The 20,465-nt window shown below is 47.5% G+C and overlaps 1 protein-coding gene across 1 annotated transcript; it reads left to right on the top strand.

Annotated features, from left to right (window-relative positions):
- The first annotated feature begins 11 nt into the window (after positions 1-11).
- Positions 12-19,273, top strand: STUB1 (STIP1 homology and U-box containing protein 1). Its single transcript, XM_032230944.1, has 7 exons — positions 12-412; positions 5,946-6,144; positions 10,667-10,832; positions 12,316-12,406; positions 14,822-14,878; positions 15,454-15,570; positions 18,362-19,273. The coding sequence occupies exons 1-7, from the start codon at positions 203-205 to the stop codon at positions 18,485-18,487; spliced, it is 966 nt and encodes a 321-aa protein (XP_032086835.1). The 5' UTR covers positions 12-202; the 3' UTR covers positions 18,488-19,273.
- Positions 19,274-20,465: the final 1,192 nt, after the last annotated feature.

Below are 20,465 nucleotides of genomic sequence, written 5' to 3'. Positions count from 1 at the left end.
TCCGGGGCTGCCGCCGCTCCTGCCTCCTCTGCCTCTGCCAGGGCTGCTGCTGCTCTCTCGAGGAGGCGGGCGGGCGGGCGAGCGGGGCCCGGGCCGGGCTGTGGCGGTGCGTCGGGGCCGGGGCGAGCGGTGCCCGCCGGGCTCCTCCGGGGGCGGCGGCGGCTGCTTCTGCCTGGGCGGCCTCGGCGGCGGTGCGGGAGGCATGAAGGGGAAGGAGGAGAAGGAGAAGGAGAAGAAGGAGGGCGGCGGAGGCGGAGGAGGAGGCGCAGGGCTGCCCGGCGGAGGGGAGGCGGGCGGCGGCGGCGGCAGCCCGGAGAAGACCCGCAGCGCCCAGGAGTACAAGGAGCAGGGCAACCGGCTCTTCGTCGGCCGCAAGTACCCCGAGGCCGCCGCCTGCTACGGACGGGCCATCGTGAGTCGGCGGAGGAGGGATGGGCGGTTGGGGAAGGGGCGAGGGGGTCTCTGGGCGCGGGCAGAGCGCGGAGGAGCATGGGGATGGGGGGGGGTTAAACTCCGGATGAGGAAGGAAGGAGAGAGTGCCTCTGAGCATGGAAAGAGTGCCGCAGGTAGGTCGGCCCCGGGTGGGGTTATATTGCAAGGGAAGCTGCAGACAGGCCGGGTTTTGTTAGGGTAGGAAAGGAGGGGGGCAGTTGCAAAGCGGGAGGGGGCCTCTGAGCATAGGCAGAGGGCGCTGGAGAGGGAGAGTTTGGCCTGTGGTACTAGGAGGGAAGCAAAGGGCACCTGCCCAGTGCCCACCCACCCAGAAAAAGAGCCGCCTGTGCAGGTGCCAGGCTTGGTGGGTTTGTGTGTAGGGAGGAGAGAGTGCCTCTGAGCATGGGGAGAGTGCCATAGGTCGGTGGGCCCTGATTGGGGTTGCCGGAGGGAGCAGGAGGAGGAAGAAACTGCAGACAGGCCGTGTTTTATGTTAGGGTAGGGAGGAAGGGGGTCAGTTGCAGAGAGGAAGGGGGCCTCTGAGCATAGGCAGAGGGAGCTGTTGATGGAGAGTTTGGGCTGTGATTTGGGAAGCAAAGAGTAAAGTGAATCCCCCCCCTACCCCTACCCAGAGAAAGACAGGCTTTTGAGCAGGGCCAAAGTGCATCGGGTGCCAGGCGTGTTGTGTTTGTGGGTTTGTGTGTGGGAAGGAGAGGGTGCCTCTGAGGACAAGCAGAATGCCACTCCTCCTCCTTTTGGAGGTCAGCAACATGCCTGCATTGCCGCTTTCTGTACAGGGAGCCCTTAGAGCAGTGTTTCTCAACCTTGGCCACTTTTAAGTCCTGTGGACTTCAACTCCCAGAATTCCCCAGCCATCTGGCTGGGGAATTCTGGGAGTTGAATTCCACAGGACTTAAAAGTGGCCAAGGTTGAGAAACACTGCCTTAGAGGCTTACTAGTCCATTTCGTGGCTGTTTAAAAGGACAATGTACCTGAAAACCTGGTGCCTTATGACTGTTTTTCACACTTACTGACCGTCGCGGCATTCCCCGCGGTCAAGTGATCAAAACATTCCGATGTTCTGCAACTGGCTCGTAGTTATGACGGCTGCCGTGTCACCTTCTGACAAGCCAAGTCAATAGGGAAGCCGGATTCACTTAAGCAACGGGTTACTAACTTAATCTGCTGCAGCGATTCGCTTAACGACCTTGGCAAGAAAGCTCATAAAACGGGGCAAAGCCCACTCACCAAACACCTTTTTAGGAATGGAAATTTTGGTCTCGGTCATGGTCGTAAGTCAAGGACTACCTGTGCGGACAGAACGGCAACGCATAATGAGGTTAGCTTTCCTCTCCCAAGCATAGGAAGAGTGGTCCTCTGAGCACGTGCAGAGTGCAGGCCAATTTTGGCCCCAAGGAGGAGAAATGAGGTGGCAACTGGGAGAGGATGCTGTGAATTAGTCACCTGACGGGCTCCTTGCAACTAAAGGCACCTGAGCACACACAGAGAGCTGGGCAGGTGTGGATTGGGGAAGGCAAGGGAAGGCCTCACCTCGAGAAGACCTATCTTGAACCTCCCTTTTTGGGGGGGACGAGGACAAATGGGCTGGGAGTGGTTGACGCTGATCAAGGTAAGTGAGGGGTTTGGGGTGGGCGGGGGGCTTGAGAAGTTTGTGGGACTGCAGCAGTGTTTTTCAACTGTGGGAACTTGAAGAGGGGTGGACTTCAACTCCCAGAGCTCCCCAGACAGCTTTGCCGGTTGCTATGCTGCCTGGGGAACTCTGGGAGTTGAAGTCCACCCCTCCTCAAGTTCCCACGGTTGAGAAAAACACTGTGTTAGAGTGTCAGAAAGGGTGTGTGAATGGGCTCCAGGCCTCTGGGGACAGGAATAATTGGGCTCTGAGCTGAGCAAAGAGCCGGAAGGAAGGAACTAGCTGTGATCCGCTGTTTATATCCTATTCCCCCCCCCCTTTTCCCCCAAAAATTGTGCACCTGGAGAAGTGTGCAACACACAATTTTATGTCCAAACTTGGAAGACATACAGAGTCAGGCTTGTGACAAAGCGAATCGCAAATGCTCACCTAAAAGAGTAAACAGTAACAGAGTTGGAAGGGACCTTGGAGGTCATCTAGTCCAACCGCCTGCTCACGCAGAGGCGACCTGTACTAGGGATTCGAACCGCCGAACTGCCCACCTTTCTGATCAACAAGCTCAGTGACTGAGCCACCTAGTAAGGAGACCTGGTGACTTCATATGTGTGAACAGATATCTGGGGATTAAAGTTTCCCAGAATGGGTTACTGTAGTGTAAGGTAATAAAGGGAGTCCTTGATTTACGACCATAATTTTTATAGCTAAGTAAGTGGGGTTGTTAAGTGAGCCGGGCCTCATTTTGCGACCTTTTTCTCCGCGGTTGTTAAGCCAATTCAGCTTCCCCCATTGACTTTGCTTGTCACAAGCCGGCTGGAAAGCTTGCAAATGTAAATAATCAATGTCAACGCAATCAGCCAGCAAACAAACAAGCAAAACAAGGCAGACCTAATAAATATTAAATGGTGATTATGTGACTCTGGGATGCTGCAACCATCATCATAAACTCCTGCCACAAGCACCCAAATTTTGATCGTGTGACCGTTGGGATCTTGTGGCGGGTTGTAAGTGCAAGGATCGATCCTAAGTGTCTCTTTCTTCGGTAAGTTTTGAACAGTTGCTAAACAAATGCTAATTCAAGGATAATCTATACACAGACTAGATTAAGTGTCTTGTGTGAATTCAAAACACTGTTGGTGGCCACAAGATCAGGGGACTGGAGGCTAAAACATACAATGAACGGTTGCAGGAACTGGGCCTGGCTAGTCTAGGGAAGAGAAGGACCAGGGGAGACAGGATAGCAGCTTTCCAATATTTGAGGGGCTACCTCAGAGAGGAGGGGGTCAACCTATTTTCCAAAGCACCCAAAAGCCAGAGACGGAATAATGGATGGAAACTGATCAAGGAGAGATTCAACCATGGAACAGAAATTGCCTTTGGAAGTTGTGGGAGCTTCATCACTGGAGGCTTTCAAGAAGAGACTGGACTGCCAGCTGTCAGAAATGGTGCAGGGTCTCCTGCTTGGGCAGGGGGTTGGACTAGATGACCTATAAGATCCCTTCCAACTCTGTTAATCTGTTGTTGTTGTTTTTAAATTCCTCAACCAGCCATTCATTCCACTGGCTGAGGAATTCTGGGAGTTGAAGGCCACAAGTTTTAAAGTTTGCTAAGTTTGGAGACCCCCCCTTGGTCGTTTAGCCTGTTATGCGAGAGCCTGCCTGTCACCTGTACAGCAGCCCTGTGAGGTTGGTACACGGGAAGAGGGAAGTGACTCAGTCAAAGTCGAATTAAAAACGGGGATCCAAATACCCCTCCGGGCTCCTGGCTGAGGAGGCTTGTGTGGCGTCAGCCCTGTGACAAATAAGAAAGATGAGGTATCCGGCCAGTGGATGGGATGTGAGTCATTTACTATGGGGCAAATTATGCGCCTTCCGATGCACCTTCCAAAAGCCGTGCGTGCAGGTTCCTCCAGGCAGAATCTTGCAGAGGCGAAGTTGGCTACATCCTGCAAAGAGGAGGCATCCTGCCCGCCTCCTGGCACATCTGGGGTGGATGGGAAAGTTTGTATCTGGAGCATCTTCCAGGAAATTCATAGGACCGGGCGAAGTTTAGACCTGGAAGCAGCCCCAGAGCCTCCAGATTTAGGAGCACGCTACCTTATTTCTCGTCTTAATCCGACTCCAAGCTTCCCCAACCCCAAGGCGACGCCAGACTACTTCGCAAGTTAAAGGAAAGGACATGCCAGGTGGCCCTCGCTTAGTGACCATTCAAAGTTATGGAGGCACTGGAAAAAAAGTGACCTACGGCCTTTCTTCACACTTATGACCGTTGCAGCATTCCCCATGGTCAAAATTCAAAATACTTTGCCACCGACTCGTATTTATGACGCGTTGCAGCGTCCCCGGGGTCACGCAATCCGCTCTTGAGACCAGCAAAGTCAACGGGGAAGCCCAATTCACTTAACAACCGTGTGACTTGCTCAACCACGGCAGTGATTCCCTCAACCACGGTGGCAAGGAAGGTCGTAAGGTGAGGCAGGACTCGCTCATCAACAGATGTCTCGCTTAAGGGACCAAACAGAAATTTGGGCCTGCGTTGCCGTCGTAAGTCGAGGATCACTTGAACGTGAAACGAAACGTCCGAGAGACAGTGTCCGGCCACATCGCAACCTCTTCAGGGTTGTGAAACTCTAATGGGGATGTATGCCTTTTATTTCATCTGTTCCCCAAGAACAACTGTGCTCTACAACTTACCTAATGTTGTGTTACGTCTTGGTTTTAAACCCTGGAGGGCTGCCCGGAGTCCTTTTGCAGTTGGGCAGGCGGGCTAGAAAGTTAAGACATAAAGAGACTTTAGCAACAACATGGAAAAAGCTGGCCTGTTAACAGTTAAGGGTTAATTGTGAAAGATGATGTGTGTGTGTGTGTGTTGGATAAACTCTTTGGAGCACTCTGCCTGCTGCTTAAGGAACATCTTCACTAACTAAAAAAATCCAGGGAAAAGAAGAATCAGAATTCTACCAGATATGGGATAAATGGTGTAGGTGGATGGAGGAAAGAAACAAGAATCAATGAAGGAATATAACAAAACTCAAAAAATAATAGTTATGAGTAAAATAAGAGGGTTAAGAATGGTGAAATCCAAATGAAATACAATAGAAGGGGAAATAATATAAGGTGAGCGGTATCGATTGATGATTGCTATTATAAAAAAACAGGAAGTTCCTGTTCGTATTGTATTGTATAAATGTGGTTTACGTCTAAATTTTGTGTGCGTGTATTTTACATGTTTGTTAATAAAAATCTTTAAAATAATTTTTGAAAAAAGGAACATCTTCACATAGGAACGGTTGCAGGAACTGGGTATGTCTAGTTGAATGAAAAGAAGGACTAGGGGAGACATGATAGCAGTCTTCCAATATCTCAGGGGTTGCCACAAATAAGAGGGAGTCAAGCTATTCCCCAAGGCACCTGAGGGTAGAACAAGAAGCAATGGGTGGAAACTAATCAAGGAGAGAAGCAACTTAGAACGAAGGAGAAATTTCCTGACAGTTAGAACAATTAATCAGTGGAACAGCTTGCCTCCAGGAGTTGTGAATGCCCCAACACTGGAAGTCTTTAAGAAGATGTTGGATAATCATTTGTCTGAAGTAATGTAGGGTTTCCTGCCTCAGCAGGGGGTTGGACTAGAAGACCTCCAAGCTCCCTTCCAACTCTGTTATTCTATTCTTTTTTTTGTTTTATTTTCAACCAGGCATATTTTGGAAAAATCTCAGTTTTGATCGGAGTCAGCTCCTCTCCCCTGACTACAGCTGTGTGACTTAATTGCGTTTAGCTGAAAGAATAATCCTGCAATACTTTGTTTCAACAATTCTTTGTTGTTGTTGTTGAGATGCACAAGCATTAACGCTTCCTCCTCCTTGCAGAACCGCAATCCTCTGGTCGCCGTCTACTACACCAACCGTGCCTTATGTTACCTAAAAATGCAACAACACGACAAAGCTTTGGCCGACTGCAAGCACGCCCTGGAATTGGACGGCCAGTCAGTCAAGGCCCATTTTTTCCTGGGACAATGTCAGCTGGAGATGGAGAATTACGACGAGGCCATTGCTAACCTTCAAAGAGGTGAGCGGGGCTGATCTCTGGGTATCCTATGTCTCAACGTTGGCAGCTTTAAGAGGTATGGACTTCAACTCGCAGAATTCCCCAGCCAGCGGTGGCTGGCTGGGAAATTCTGGGAGTTGAGGTCCATACCTCTTAAAGCTGCCAACGTTGAGAAATTGTCCTCTTAACTGTGTATTCATAAACTCAGCTGGGAATTTTATAATCCTGGCCTCTGAAGTGTAATAGTAATAGCAATGGCCCTTAGATTTATATATCACTTTACAGTGCTTTGCAGCCCACTCTAAGCGGTTTACAGAGTCAGTCTCTTGCCCCCCAACAATCTGGGTCCTCATTTTACCCACCTCGGAAGGATGGAAGGCTGAGTCAACCTTGAGCCAGCCAAGATCGAACTCCTAGTAGTTGGCAGAATTAGCCTGCAATATTGCATTCTAACCACTGCACTACCAGGAAGGAGAATGAGAAGAGGAATTAAGAGAGGGAATTAAGAGAGGAAGGAAGGACTTCATTTATGTATTCATTTATTATCTCTTATTATTAAAAGATGAAATGAATTGAAAAAGTGTGGAATCAAAACACAGGACTCAAAGCAAGTAATCAATTCTCACTATAATATTTATTGTTAGCAGTGTGCACTGGAGGGGGTGTCCCATCCTCCCTGCTCCCAAGAAAAAAATAATGGTAGACACACCCCTAAAAGACAAAAGAATGCACTCATCTTCATACATTTCAGAAAGGACCATAAAGTGGTGCCTGAATACATATTTATAAGTGGTAATAGACCTCAGATTACTTCCTGGCCTTCTATTATCCGCAGAGAACAATGACCTTAGCTAAAAAATATTTACATCTCGAGATTCAGAGGTTGGCATGAGAATTGCTGATAAAACTTGCCAGAGGCTGCTGTGAGCTACAAGGTCGCATTCCTTGTCTCCCAGTTTGTGAAACAGTCCCATTTATTTGGAAGCTGATTTTTTCCCTCCAAAAGTAACATAAAGATGAAAGAAACATTCCTTTGATGCAGGCGGAGATAGAAAACCAGCAATAACACAGTGATATAAGAGCCAATTAAAACATTGCAGTCAATTAAAGAGAGTCCCATCCCCTTTAATCACAGTATATTTTATATTTATGTTTTACATTCTTTCACCCTTTAATTATGTACAGTAAAATCAAGAGAGGCAAGTTTACCAAAATTAAGATCCGAAACAGCTTTCCTAAGTATGCCTTGGTAAGGCCATACTTGGAAAACTGCACCCAGTTTTGGTACCACAATGTAAAAAAGATGTGGAGACTCTAGAAAGAGTTCAGAGAAGAGCAACAAAGAGGATTAGGGAACTGGAGGCTAAAGCATGAGGAATGGATGCAGGAACTGGGTATGTCTAGTTTAATGAAACAAAGGACTAGGGGAGACATGATAGCAGTCTTCCAATATCTCAGGGGCTGCCACAAAGAAGAGGGAGTCAAGCTATTCTCCAAAGCACCTGAGGGCAGGACAAGAAGCAATGGGTGGAAACTAATCAAAGAGAGAAGCAACCTAGAACTTAAGGAGAAATTTCCTGACAGTGAGAACAATTAATCAGTGGAACAGAAGTTGCCTCCAGAAGTTGTGAATGCCCCAACACTGGAAGTCTTTAAAAGATGTTGGATAGCCATTTGTCTGGAATGGTATAAGGTTTCCTGCCTAAGCAGGGGGTTGGACTAGAAGACCTCCAAGGTCTCTTCCAACTCTATTCTATTCAGTAATGACGAGAAAGCATCTTTTTTTGGGTGAGGGTAGAAAAATTGGAAAAAGTGAGTTGAAACTGAAGTTAGAGAAGGCTGCCTGGGGTATTCTGGGATTTGAAGTCCACCCATGTTAAAATGGGTAAGGTTGGAGAACACTGTCCTATGGTCTCTGAGTCTAGTTTTGGATTCAGATTTTTTTTTTTTTACTTATTTGGGTATGCCAATTACTCCTGCAGGATCCAGGTTCTGGGAACTTTGATTAGAGTTGTGTGTTAGGGCCAACCATGGGTAAAGATTCTGGCTAATTTGTAAATATGCTTTGAAACGAGTCAGCAACCCACGGACGAAAAGAATGGGTGAGGGATTAGCTCGTATTGTCCTCGTATTGTCCCTCCAGGAAGTCCGCGTTTCTCTGTTTTGTGCAGCTACTCAAAAGTGCCATTCTCATTAAAAATATTAAGTGGAAACTTGGCCAGGTGCAAAAATAGAATAACTTTATCGTCACTTTGAATATACACTGATCGGCAAATTTCGTTGCATACAGCTCTCAAAGGGTCACCACCTCCAAGATACACTACATAAACATGACAAAATAAATATACAAAAATAGATAAAATACAAACCCAAAATCTTTCTACTGGGAATAATCAAAGAAAATTAAGTTCATATTAACACATCTGCTAATTACAGCTAGAATAGCATTTGCCCAATGCTGGAAACAAAATAATACCCCCTCGGACGAATTAGTGATAAAAAAAACAACCTTTGGATTGTGCAGAGATGGACAAATTAACACTGAAATTAAAAGATAAAGAAGAGTCGGAATATTATGAAATTTGGAACAATTGGTACAAATGGCTGCAAAACAAGAATAAAATTAATTAAGCCAAAAAACAATATATATAAATATATATAGAACTGTGAATAAAGGTGTGTAAATATAGAAGCCAAATATTATATATATGTACAGGTATGATGACATAACAATGTTGATATAATGACTAAGGTGCTATAGAAAGGAAAAAATAATTTTAAAAAAATCTGCTAACAAAAATATGCCTATACCCACACATATTGTCAGGGTCCCAAGTAACACCCCCAATGAAAGAAGACTCTGAGGCTTGAAGTTCCTCAACGTTCCATTTTATTAGGGATGTCCTATTGGCACATCTGAAAACACCTGAATCTGAAAGCTTCCAGGTTTTCCCCACCCAAAAGAAAGTCCAAGCCCCTGCCCAGCACCCACATGTCCGTCACATGGCCCAATCAGGCACCGTCCCAAGTGGAGATGCCTCCCAGTTACACCAGCGCAGCTGCAGGGCAAGATGCCCTTCACTCGGAGAAAAGAATGTTGTTATGACTATATACCTCCCATACTCCATATCACCTCCCCTCCCATTTTCCCACAGCATTACCTGTGGCAGACCTGAAGGCCCCATGCAAAAGATGGCTTCCAGGCCTGACACTTATATGACACGGAGAAACAACATAGTGTAGTCGGACACACACAGAGACAGAGAGAGACACACACACACACAAGACACAGAGAGAGACACACATACATACAGAGACACACAGAAAGAGACACAGACACACAGAGAGAGACACACACAGACATAGAGAGAGACACACACACATGCAGAGAGAGAGAGAGACACGCAGACACAGAGAGAGAGACACACACAGACACACGCAGAAAGGCACACAGTCATAGAGAGAGAGACACACACACAGACATAGAGAGAGAGACACACACACATGCAGAGAGAGAGAGACACGCAGACACAGAGAGAGAGACACACACAGACACACGCAGAGAGAAAGGCACACAGTCACAGAGAGAGAGACACACACACAGACACACGCAGAGAGAGACACACAGACACAGAGAGAGACATGCACACAGACACACGCAGAGAGAGAGAGAGACACACAGACAGAGAGAGAGACACACACACATACACAGAGAGAGACAGACAGACAGACAGAGAGAGACACACAGACACACACACAGACACACACAGAGAGACACAGAGAGAGAGAGAGACAGAGAGGGAGAGCGTGCTTTGGACAATACTTATAAACATTTTCTTCTAAATTGTAATTTAGAACAAATTTTAAACTTTTCATCCATCTATTCTTCCATTAGATCCAAAGTTCTTTGCCCACTAAATCATACAGCGCTTTGCCTATTTGCTTCCCAAATTCAAATTCAATCATGTTTGATGGACTCTACGTTCTCAACTTTGCTTTTCATTTTTTTTAAAAAAATCCAAGCTCTCCTGATTCCCCACTCTCAAACCCTGATTCTTGGTTGCTTCGGAAAACCCTTTTCCGAAGACGGTTCAGAAAACCTCGGAGAAGAGTAGGCAGAGAGAAAGAGACACAGAGGTTGGACTAGAAGACCTCTGGGGCCCCTCCCAGCTCTATAATTCTATAGATTCCGCGAGAAGGGTGAAATTTGGAGCTTTGGATTTTGTACACCTGTCTAACTCACATGGCTGCTGCTTATGGGGTTACATCTTTCCGACTCTGCTGCTGCCCCAAGGGTTGGGTAGTCATAAGCTGGCTGGGGCACATGGCAGCTGTAGTTCCCCTCTTGGACATGACAGACTGGGGGGAAGAAACTAACCTGAAAAGGAGCGACATTTGTCAACCTGGGATTGCAAACTTGAGCCGAATGTGAGAAGAGCAGGCTGAGTGGGTGGTGAGGATTAGATTTAGATTTTGGAGAACTTGTTTTTCCCGCTCCTGTTCTTGGCGTTGCATGCAGTTCATTCTTTTTTGCATTTTTCAGCCCACAATTTAGCCAAAGAGCAGCGGCTGAACTTTGGGGATGACATTCCGAGCGCCCTGCGCATCGCCAAGAAAAAACGTTGGAATAACATTGAGGAGAAGCGGATCAACCAGGAGAACGAGTTGCATGCTTATCTCACCAAGCTCATTATGGCGGAGAAGGAGAGGTAGGTGAGGGGGAGGGAGGGAGAGGGAGAGGATCAGTGGGCATGGATGGAAAGACTCTGGGAGAAGGCATGGATCTACTTCTAGGTGGGAGAAGACCTGATGACCAGTGGTTTTTAAAGGGAAACTTTCACCCATCCTTTCTTTAAGTCCACCCATCTCAACAAGATATCTAAAAGAGCAAGCAGAATTGGGAGGCAGAGTTAAGCGAGTCATCAGCTTGGAGTCCTTAAGTTGCCACAAACAATCCAAGGTCAACCGCTTTTGAATTCCTGTTGTGGCCCACCAGTGGCCAGTGGAGCTGGCAGCAGATTCAGGCAGTGAGGAGTTGGGGAGGACCATGGGCCAGTCCTGGAGTCTGGGGAAGGGTCGGACAAGGGCTCTGTGTCAGAGGCAGAGAGAGGGCCAGAGCCATAGGCCAATTATCAGCTGCTTTCAGAGTCAGACATCAGTGAGGCAGAGGATCAGCTGGAACCTGTTCCCATTGGGCACATGTGCAGTGTTGCCAGACGAAGGGAACAGCTAAAGAACAGGAGTCGACTTGGGAGTAAGGTCAGAGGTGGACGATGAATGGCCCCTCCCAAAGGAAACAAAAGAGGAGCGAAAGGGGAGTGGAGTTTGCAGGAGACCATTAGTTCGCTTAATTGGTTCGTGATTCTCCAAGACTCCTTGCCAAGTTTTGCAGATATTGGCCTGTCAGGTCTCCAAGCCAGATATGGTCTGTGGTTTTAAATCCTCCCTGGAAAGACTTTGCCGGCTACGATTGAGCAGAATTCACAGTAAATTAATAAAAAGGGTTTTTTGTTGGGACAGGGAATTTGCTTCATGCTCTTGGGAAAAAACCCTTTTATTAATTGACTCTGAATTCTGCTCATTCACGTCCAGCAAAGTCTTTCAAGGGAGGATTTTTAGTCACAGACATTATCTGGTTTGGAGAGCTGCCAGGCCAATATCTGCAAAATCTGGCAAGGAGTCTTGGAGAGTCACAAACTAATGGTCTCCTGCAAACTCCACTCTCTTTTTGCTCCTCTTTTATTTCCTCTGGGAGGGGCCATTCACCGTCCACCTGTGGCCTTATTCCCAAATCGACCCCTGTTCTTTAGCCTGGCAACTCTGCACATGAGCCCCTTGGGAACAGGCTCCAGCTGTTCGTCTGCCCCACTGATGTCTGACTCCGAAGGCAGCTGATAACTGGCATACGGCCCTGGCACCCTCTCTGCCTCCAACGCAGAGCCCTCATCCGAGCCTTCCCCAGACTCCAGGACTGTCCCAGGTTCCTCCCCAACCTTCTCGCTGTCCGAATCTGCTGCCAGTTCCGCAGGCTGCTGGCGGGCCACAAAACCTGGTTGTTAAGTGAACCTGGCTTCCCCCATTGACTTTGCTTGTCAGAAAGGTTGCAAAATCACAGAACCCCAGGATGCTGCAACTGTCATAACTACATCTGCTCCCACCACACCCTCCCCACACTTTGCTTCTCTCTTCCAGGGAACTTGACGAATGCCAACGGGCACAGGAGCAGGAGAACATGGATGAAAACCGAAGCCGAGCACAGTTGGCCAACATCAAAGCCAAACACGTAAGGACCCCTCCGTGGCCCTTTGCTCCTCCCCTCCGTGGCATTGAATGAGGGTCAGAAGCAAACCAAGTTGTGGGGCCTCTTATCTGGTCCCCCGGTAGGGTGCACAGACCCTGTTCCCTGTCCTTGAGTGGGCGTCTTTTGTGTTGGCGTTGGCCAAAGGGGGACTGGGGTCAACGTTTGCAAGTTGGCTGCGTCTTCTTCCAACAGAGCTAGATGCAATTTGCCAAAGCAGATGCCTTAAAAAAAAAAACATGTTCATTGGAAAATGTGTCTGTTTTCCCCCCACCACAAACCAGCATTGTTTTCCTCCTAGTTGGCCTAAGATGGTCTATAGCAGTGATGGCGAACCCTTTTCGCCTCGGTGCCACCCCCATAATTTAATGCTCCCCCTGCACCATGCCTCCATTCCAAAGCCACGCGCATTCTTCCTGACCTCCCTCTCCAAAGATATCTGATCTTTTAAAACCCATTCAACCGCGCTTGTTATATAGCCCAATGATTCTGCTTTTCAAGGTAGCACTCCATTTGGGTCCCAAAGGTGCTTTTTCAGGAGGCAAGTGGACTTTCTTGTTGTTGTTGTTTTTTCTTTTGAAGACGTTTTGCTTCTCCTCCAAAAAGCTTCTTCAGCTTCTTCAGGATTTATGTCAGAGCTGAAGAAGCTTCTTGGAGGACAAGCAAAACATCTTCAGGGAAAAAAAACCTCAAGAAAGTCCAGTTGCCTCCTGAAAAAAGCACCTTTGGGACAACCGTGACCTGGATGATGGAGAATCTCTACATCCTTTTGAGCTATGCAATTTGGGATGAACACCCTTGGAATGGTGTGGGAGTAGGAATGAATTTCCAGAGGAAAAATTGCAGACTACAGGAACCATTTGCACCACTCAGGGGACCCTGAGGACACAGACAAACCTCCAAGTGGCCTCATAGACCCTCTCAAAGGATGCAAATGACCAGCTGTCTGCAAGGAATATAAATCCTTACATTCCCCACCATCCTGTCAGAGCTGAAGAAGATTCTTGGATGAGAAGCGAAACGTCTTGAAAAGAAAAACAAGAAAGTCCAGTTGCCTCCTGAAAAAAGCACCTTTGGGACAACCGTGACCTGGATGACTGAGAATCTCTACAGACTTTTGAGCTATACAATTTGGGTTTAACACCCTTTGAATGGTGTGGGAGTAGGAATGGATTTCCAGAGGGAAAAGAATTGCAGACTACAGGAATTATTTGCACCACTCAGGTGACCCTGAGGACACAGACAAACCTCCAAGCGGCCTCAACGACCCTCCAAAAGGATGCAAATGACCAGCTGTCTGCAAAGAATATAAATCCTTCCACTCCCCATTGTCCAGTCAGAGCTGAAGAAGCTTCTTGGATGAGAAGTGAAACGTCTTCAAAGAAAAAACCAGAAAGTCCAGTTGCCTCTTGAGAAAAGCACCTTTGGGTCAACCATGATCTGGATGACTCTCTACAGCAGTGGGTCTCAACCTTCCCAATGCCGCGACCCTTTAATACAGTTCCTCATGTTGTGGTGACCCCCCAACCATAACATTATTTTATATTTTAAACTTTAATAGAATTTGTATGCCGCCCACTCCCTAGGGACTCTGGGCGGCTCACAACAAGTAAAAGCATTTAAAACATTTAAAATTACAGAATTAAAATCAACACAACATCCATTCCATCAAATGGGGTGGAAATTAATCAACAGCCCCAGGCCTGCTGGAACAGCCAGGTCTTGGTCGCTTTACGGAAGGCCGGGAGAATGGTAAGGGTCCGGATCTCTGCAGGTAGCTCGTTCCACCAGGCCGGTGCAGCTACAGAGAAGGCCCTCCCTCGGGGAGCCGCCAACCGTCATTGTCCGGTCGACAGCACCCGGAGGAGGCCCAACCTGTGTGATCTTATTGATCGTTGGGAGGTAAATGGCAGGAGGCGGTCTCTCAGGTAGCCAGGTCCAATACCATGTAGGGCTTTAAAAGTAACGACTAGCACCTTGAAGCGGGTCTGGAGATCAATAGGAAGCCAGTGCAGCTCACGGAGGATAGGTGTAACATGGGTGTACCTCGGTACACCCATTATCGTTCGTGCGGTTGCATTCTGGACCAGCTGTAGTCTTCGGACACTCTTCAAGGGCAGCCCCATACTTTTCCATACTTTTTTGGAAATATGTGTTTTCCGATGGTCTTAAGCGACCCCTGTGAAAGGTTGAGAACCACTGCTCTACAGTGGGTGCTTGCAAGCAGGGGTGGGGGGTGGGGGTCTCTCCCTACAATGGATATTTGGCCCCCAGCCCAGAGGGTAACATGGGTTCGCCTAGAGTCTTCCAGGAATCAGTTCACTCCTCTTTGAAAGCCACCCAAAACTACTCTTTTTTTTTATGTTCATGATAATGAAAAGGATCCAATTTCTCTTTCAGGAAAAATATCTAGCAGACATGGATGAGCTCTTCTCCCAGGTGGATGAGAAGAGAAAGGTGAGTCTTATTTACGTATTGAATTTATTTGAATTTATTTTGCCACCCATCTTGGAGAGATGGATGGATCTATATGTTTCTAAATGGCTGTGTGTGTATGTTCCAGCAATAACTGTGGAACGCCTCAAGAAATTTCAACCAAACTTGGTACACTGGTGACTTACTCTCTGGAAACAAATTGTGGGGGTAAGACACCACTAAAACCCCTCGGGGTGTGTGTTGTGTTAAGATACAGCCTGTTGTGCCTTCGAATGGCTTCTACTGTACTACCTTCAAATGTCTTCTACTGTACAGCACAGTGGAGTTGCCATGGTAATGGCTTCACAGTACTCCCCAAAGGGGCTCCCTCTGGTACAGGGAAAATCCAACATTAGAAATTACATTTGGTCCGGGATTATTTTTGAGGACAAATATATGGATTAGGATAAACAAATGCTGGGCAATGCGGGGTTATCAGCTAGAATCTAATATTATACTTTTGAGCCATCCTTAGAAAATGAAAAGGGTGAACCTGCAGTTTAGAAGCTTGATGCTGAGTTAGAAATACCAAGTAATATTCTCTCCTTTTGGGCCAGAAACGGGACATCCCTGATTACCTGTGTGGGAAGATCAGTTTTGAACTGATGCGGGAGCCTTGCATTACGCCGAGTGGCATCACCTACGACCGGAAGGACATCGAAGAGCACCTTCAGGTAAAGAAGGCGGGTTGGCTGCCCTAGAAGGGGAACAGGAATCCCAAGTCATGAAATCATGTCAGGATGAGCCACAAGGCCGTGAGAATCCCAAATCTGGAGCTGGCCACGGGGCCAAATCCTGGTTCAGAATAAATACAAATCTCTAACCACCGGATCTTGTTTCTGTGGCCTCTTTAGCTTTATTTAAGGGTGAAGAAGCCAGATAGGCGGCCGATAAATTTTATAAATAAAATAATAAATAAATAAAATAAAATCTATCTATATATAAAAGCCAAATACCACTCACTCATCACAAAATCTCCAGAACTGTAAAGCCTACAAAGATGAAATTGGGCATGTATGTTCCTCTTGGCTTCTAGGTGCCTGTTTAGAAAGGAAATGACCATCAGATCATCAGTATTTCTTATACAGTATTATATTAACATGTGTCGATGCTAAGGAGTTAGATGTTCAACTCCCCCTCCCCACTTGAAAGGAACTCTGTTCCAACTGCCACTTGCCTTGTATGGGCGTGGCCAGTGTGTGTGACTCATCCTGTCTCTTGGCTAGGAGTTTAGACATTCTACTCCCCCTTCCCACCTGAAAGGAACTCTGTTCCAACTGCCGCTTGCCTTATATGGGCGTGGCCAGCGTGTGTGACTCATCCAGCCTGTTGGCTGGGAGTTTAGACATTCTACTCCCCCTTCCCACCTGAAAGGAACTCTGTTCCAACTGCCACTTGCCTTATATGGGTGTGGCCAGTGCATGGCTGGCCCAATCACTTGGTTTCGTTGTGCAGCATGGGTATCCAGCTAGTAATAAATAAAATAATAAGTAAAAAATTTTTAAAAATAATAAAACAAAATAAAGTAAAACCGTAACTAAAATAATGAGGTCCTTAAGGATAGACAGCCTTTTTTGACGGTTAAGGGAAGAGGCTGGAGGCTGCAGGGGGTGGACTGAGAGTGATGCAAATGATTTGAGGCTTTCTGTGCCCCAAATAGTTTTTCTATTTTTCAATGGAAAATTGAAATTCCACCCATTGATTGATCTCATCTGGGTTTAGAACAGGGATTCTCAATTGTAGCCATTCTAAGATGTGTGGACTTCCAACTCCCAGAATTCCCCAACCAGCATGATGTGTTGTCTTTAATCATCTTTAAAATTTCAGTGGAATATTGGCCAGGTCTCCGCCTGGCCTGGCTGTGGTTAGTTTTTCCCTCCCATGTTTTATTTATGTTATTTATATAACATTCAATTTCCATCGAACAACGTGTGATCTGGGTACAGTTATTTTTAAACAATCATAATCCACTGTTGTAGTATTCATCACAATAATATTGACAATCTAATAATGTAAAATCAATAATAGTATCTTCCTTAACAACTCTTCACATTAGTAATTCCTCTTTTTTTATCTCCTCCTTTCTGACTCCTGTTTCTGCTGTCTAGCCCAGTGATGGCTAACCTTTTTCTAAAGGTGTACCAAACGTGTGTGTACACCAGGGATGGGTTCCTGCCACTTCTAACCTCTTCTATAGAAGAGGTTCCACAAATCTGCAGTGCATTTTAGAACTGGTTCCAGCTCCCTCCCCCCGCCTGTCCGCACATCATCAAGATGAAGAGCGAGAGGAGGAATTCTGGTAGTTGAAGTCCACAAGTCTTAAAGCTGTCAAGTTTGAACACCCCTGGGGTTTTTTTTTTCTAAAGGGTTAGGGGTGCAAGGGTCTTGTAACTTGACAGCTTTAAGACTTGCACACTTCAATGCCAGAGTTCCTGAGCCAACATGACTGGAGGAGGAATTCTGGGAGTTGAAGTCCACAAGTCTTAAAGATGTCAACTTTGAACACCCCTGGTTTTTTTCTAAAGGGTTAGGGGTGCAAGGGTCTTGTAACTTGACAGCTTTAAGACTTGCATGCTTCAATGCCAGAGTTCCTGAGCCAACATTTTGGTTGCTAACCGACAGCGTTGTTAAGTGAGTTTCACCACATTTTACAAGTTGGCCACACACACCCAGTCACATGACTCACCAAGCTACTCCCACACAGTCACATGGCCGGCAAGCCACTCCCACAAAGCAGGCCACACCTACAGAAGAGGTTCTAAAAAAAATTGTAACCCACCACTGGTGTGTGCCCCCCCCCCCTACGCATGCACCAGCAACCCCTGCACAGGGGTGGGGGTGGAATTTTCACCCTTCCCGGGCTTCAGAGACTTTCCTTCCCCCTTTCCTAGGCTTCAGGAAAGCTTCTGGACCTCGGATAGGGCGAAAAACAGGGCCAACGGGCCAACCGGAAGTTCGGAAAACAACTTCCGATTGACCCATTGTGTCTGTTTTTCACCCTCTCTAGGTTCCAGGGCTTTCCTGAACCCTGGGAGGGTGAAAATGGCCTTCCCTGGCCCTCTGGAAAGCCGTAAATCAGCTGGCCAGCCCACGCATGGGCGCCGGAACTGAGGGCTGCCATGTTGACAAATATGGCTCCGTGTGCCACCTGTGGCACGCAGGCCATAGGTTTTCCATCACGGGTCTAGCCATTGATAAAATACATCCCATATCCAAACATATTCATTCTTCTTTATCCTTAATAGTGAGTGTCAATCTATCCATTTCTGCACATTCTGATATTTTCTTAATTACATTCTCATCGGACGGAATCTCATCGTTTGCTGCGCAAAAAGAGTTCTGGCTGCGATTAGTATATGCTGTAGTTATTGAGGCTACCTCTGGCCTGAAAATGACCTTTTCTCTTGGCTCCTGCATCCCTTCCTTCCCCTCACAACCACCTTTTTTCTGTTCCCCCCCTCCCAGCGGGTTGGCCACTTCGACCCCGTGACTCGAAGCCCGCTGACCCAGGACCAGCTGATCCCCAACTTGGCCATGAAAGAGGTGATCGATGCCTTCATATCCGAAAACGGCTGGGTGGAAGATTACTGAACTCCAAAGGACGGGGAATGCTCCTGGGGCACCTCCAGGCTGCGACAGCAACCAAGAAGGACCCCTCCTCTCCAGACCGCACCAGACTGCCCGATGGGCCACCCCCATGCCTTAGCATCTTCCCCCTTTCCCATTCTTCGCCCGGCCGGCTCAGCCGAGTTGGGGTTGGCTCTCCCTTTCCCTCCTCCGGCACGCAGGAGGGTGGGGTAGCTCCGTGGCTCCCGTGGTCTTCATCCAGGCAACAAGGAGACCTCAGCTTTTGATCTGGACACAGGTGGAGTAGCTTCATGTTTGTGGTGGTCTTCTTCTGAGCCGGATCTCCTTCCGGGCAACAAGGAGACCTCAGCCTCTGATCCAAGCAGGATGGAAAATGTTCCCAGCACAGAAGCTGAAGGAAGCTAAGTTCCTTTTCCCGGGCTTGGTAAGGGCCTCATTATCTCAAGCCGGTCTGACTTTGGCAGCACACCGTAAAACCCCTTCCCGCTTCCACCCAGATCCCTTCGCCCCTTGCTCGGCACGCCTTCCTTCCACGCAGCCGTCAGCCCTGGCAAAAGGACCTGGCCCGCTCCGTGGAGCAAAGACTGGATCCAGCCCACCCACCCATCTTCCAGGAGACTCCCCTCTCCCAGCCATTGCTTCTTCTTTTTCTCCTGGTCTCTTAATCTGTACAAAGTTTTCTTTCTCCACCTCCGTTCTGCTGTCTGTTCAGAAGAGCCGAAGTTCTGCATTTGCTTCTCTGTAAATAAACGGCCACCGATTTGGGGGCAAATCAAGGAAGGGTGAAGAGAGAGGGTGATTATGTCTTGTTTTTTCCGAAAAATGGACTGGAATTGGGAGTTTCTTGGGTGAAAATGGTCTGCCCAAGTTTGCGGATAATTGTATGGAGGAACGGAGAGAAAGAGAGAGAGAGAGCAGGGCCCCGTTCTGAGTTGTTTGTTTTACCTATTACAGTTACTCAAAAGTTTTATGTTTTCGGGTTGGTTTTGAATTAAACTCCCCCTTCTCCACTTCGATCCTCACAACCCAGTTTTGCAGTTTTATTTGGACCCACCGATGGGGAGTTTTCCCTCTCAGGGAAGACAAATAGGAAAGCTTACCCGTATTTTTCAGAGTATAAGACACACTTTCCCCCTCCCCTAAAAGAGGGTGAAAATTTGGATGTGTTTTACACACCAAATGTAGCCCCACCCATCCGCTGGCCCCCACCCTTTGGCTTCTGCCTCCCAGCAATTTGCCTCCTTGCAGCAAACAGTGAACAGCCTGTTTCAGTTTCAGCTTCAGCACAGCCTGATTAGCACAAGCAGCTGATTGTTGGTTGGATCGGCCTCCCAACCATCAGCTGTTTCAGGCTGCAGGGATTGCCATCGCCTATTGCTGCCTCCGGGCACCCTATTTCCAGCCTCCGCATCCCATTTTTGGCTTCCACGTGCCCCATTTTCAGCCTCCACATCCCTGCCGCCCAAAACGGGTGGAAAATGGGACGCACGGAGGCTGGAAATGGGACGCAGAGGACAAAAATGGGACGCACAGAGGCGGCAATAGGCAATGGCAATCCCTGCAGCCTGAAACAGCTGATCGTGGGGAAGCCCAATAATCAGCTGCTCGAGTGGGAAGGGCCAGGAAGCCTAACAAGGCAAAGAGGAATATCATGATTTTTTTAATATATCCATCTACATCCTCAACTTATGACCACAGTTTTATCTTGCTCAGTGAGAAATCAGTTAAGTGAGCTTTGTCCCCTTTTTACGACTTTTCTTGCCTCGTTTCTTAAGCAAATTGTTGCCGTTGTTAAATCAGTCACACAGCCATTCAGTAGATCTGCCTTCCCCATCGACTTTGCTCATCAGAAGGATGCAAAAAAGGGGAATCACGTAACCGCGGGAGGCTGCAAGCGTCATAAATGTGAGCCAATTGCCATGCATCCGATTGTCAATACGAATCACCCTGGGGATGCTGCAACTGTTGTAAGTGTGAAAAA

This window comes from Thamnophis elegans, chromosome 14 (assembly GCF_009769535.1).
Source record: "Thamnophis elegans isolate rThaEle1 chromosome 14, rThaEle1.pri, whole genome shotgun sequence".
In the NCBI taxonomy this organism is placed as follows: Eukaryota; Metazoa; Chordata; class Lepidosauria; order Squamata; family Colubridae; genus Thamnophis; species Thamnophis elegans.
The sequence above is the reverse complement of the archived record's forward strand: the minus strand, read 5'-3'. Positions and strand labels throughout refer to the sequence as shown.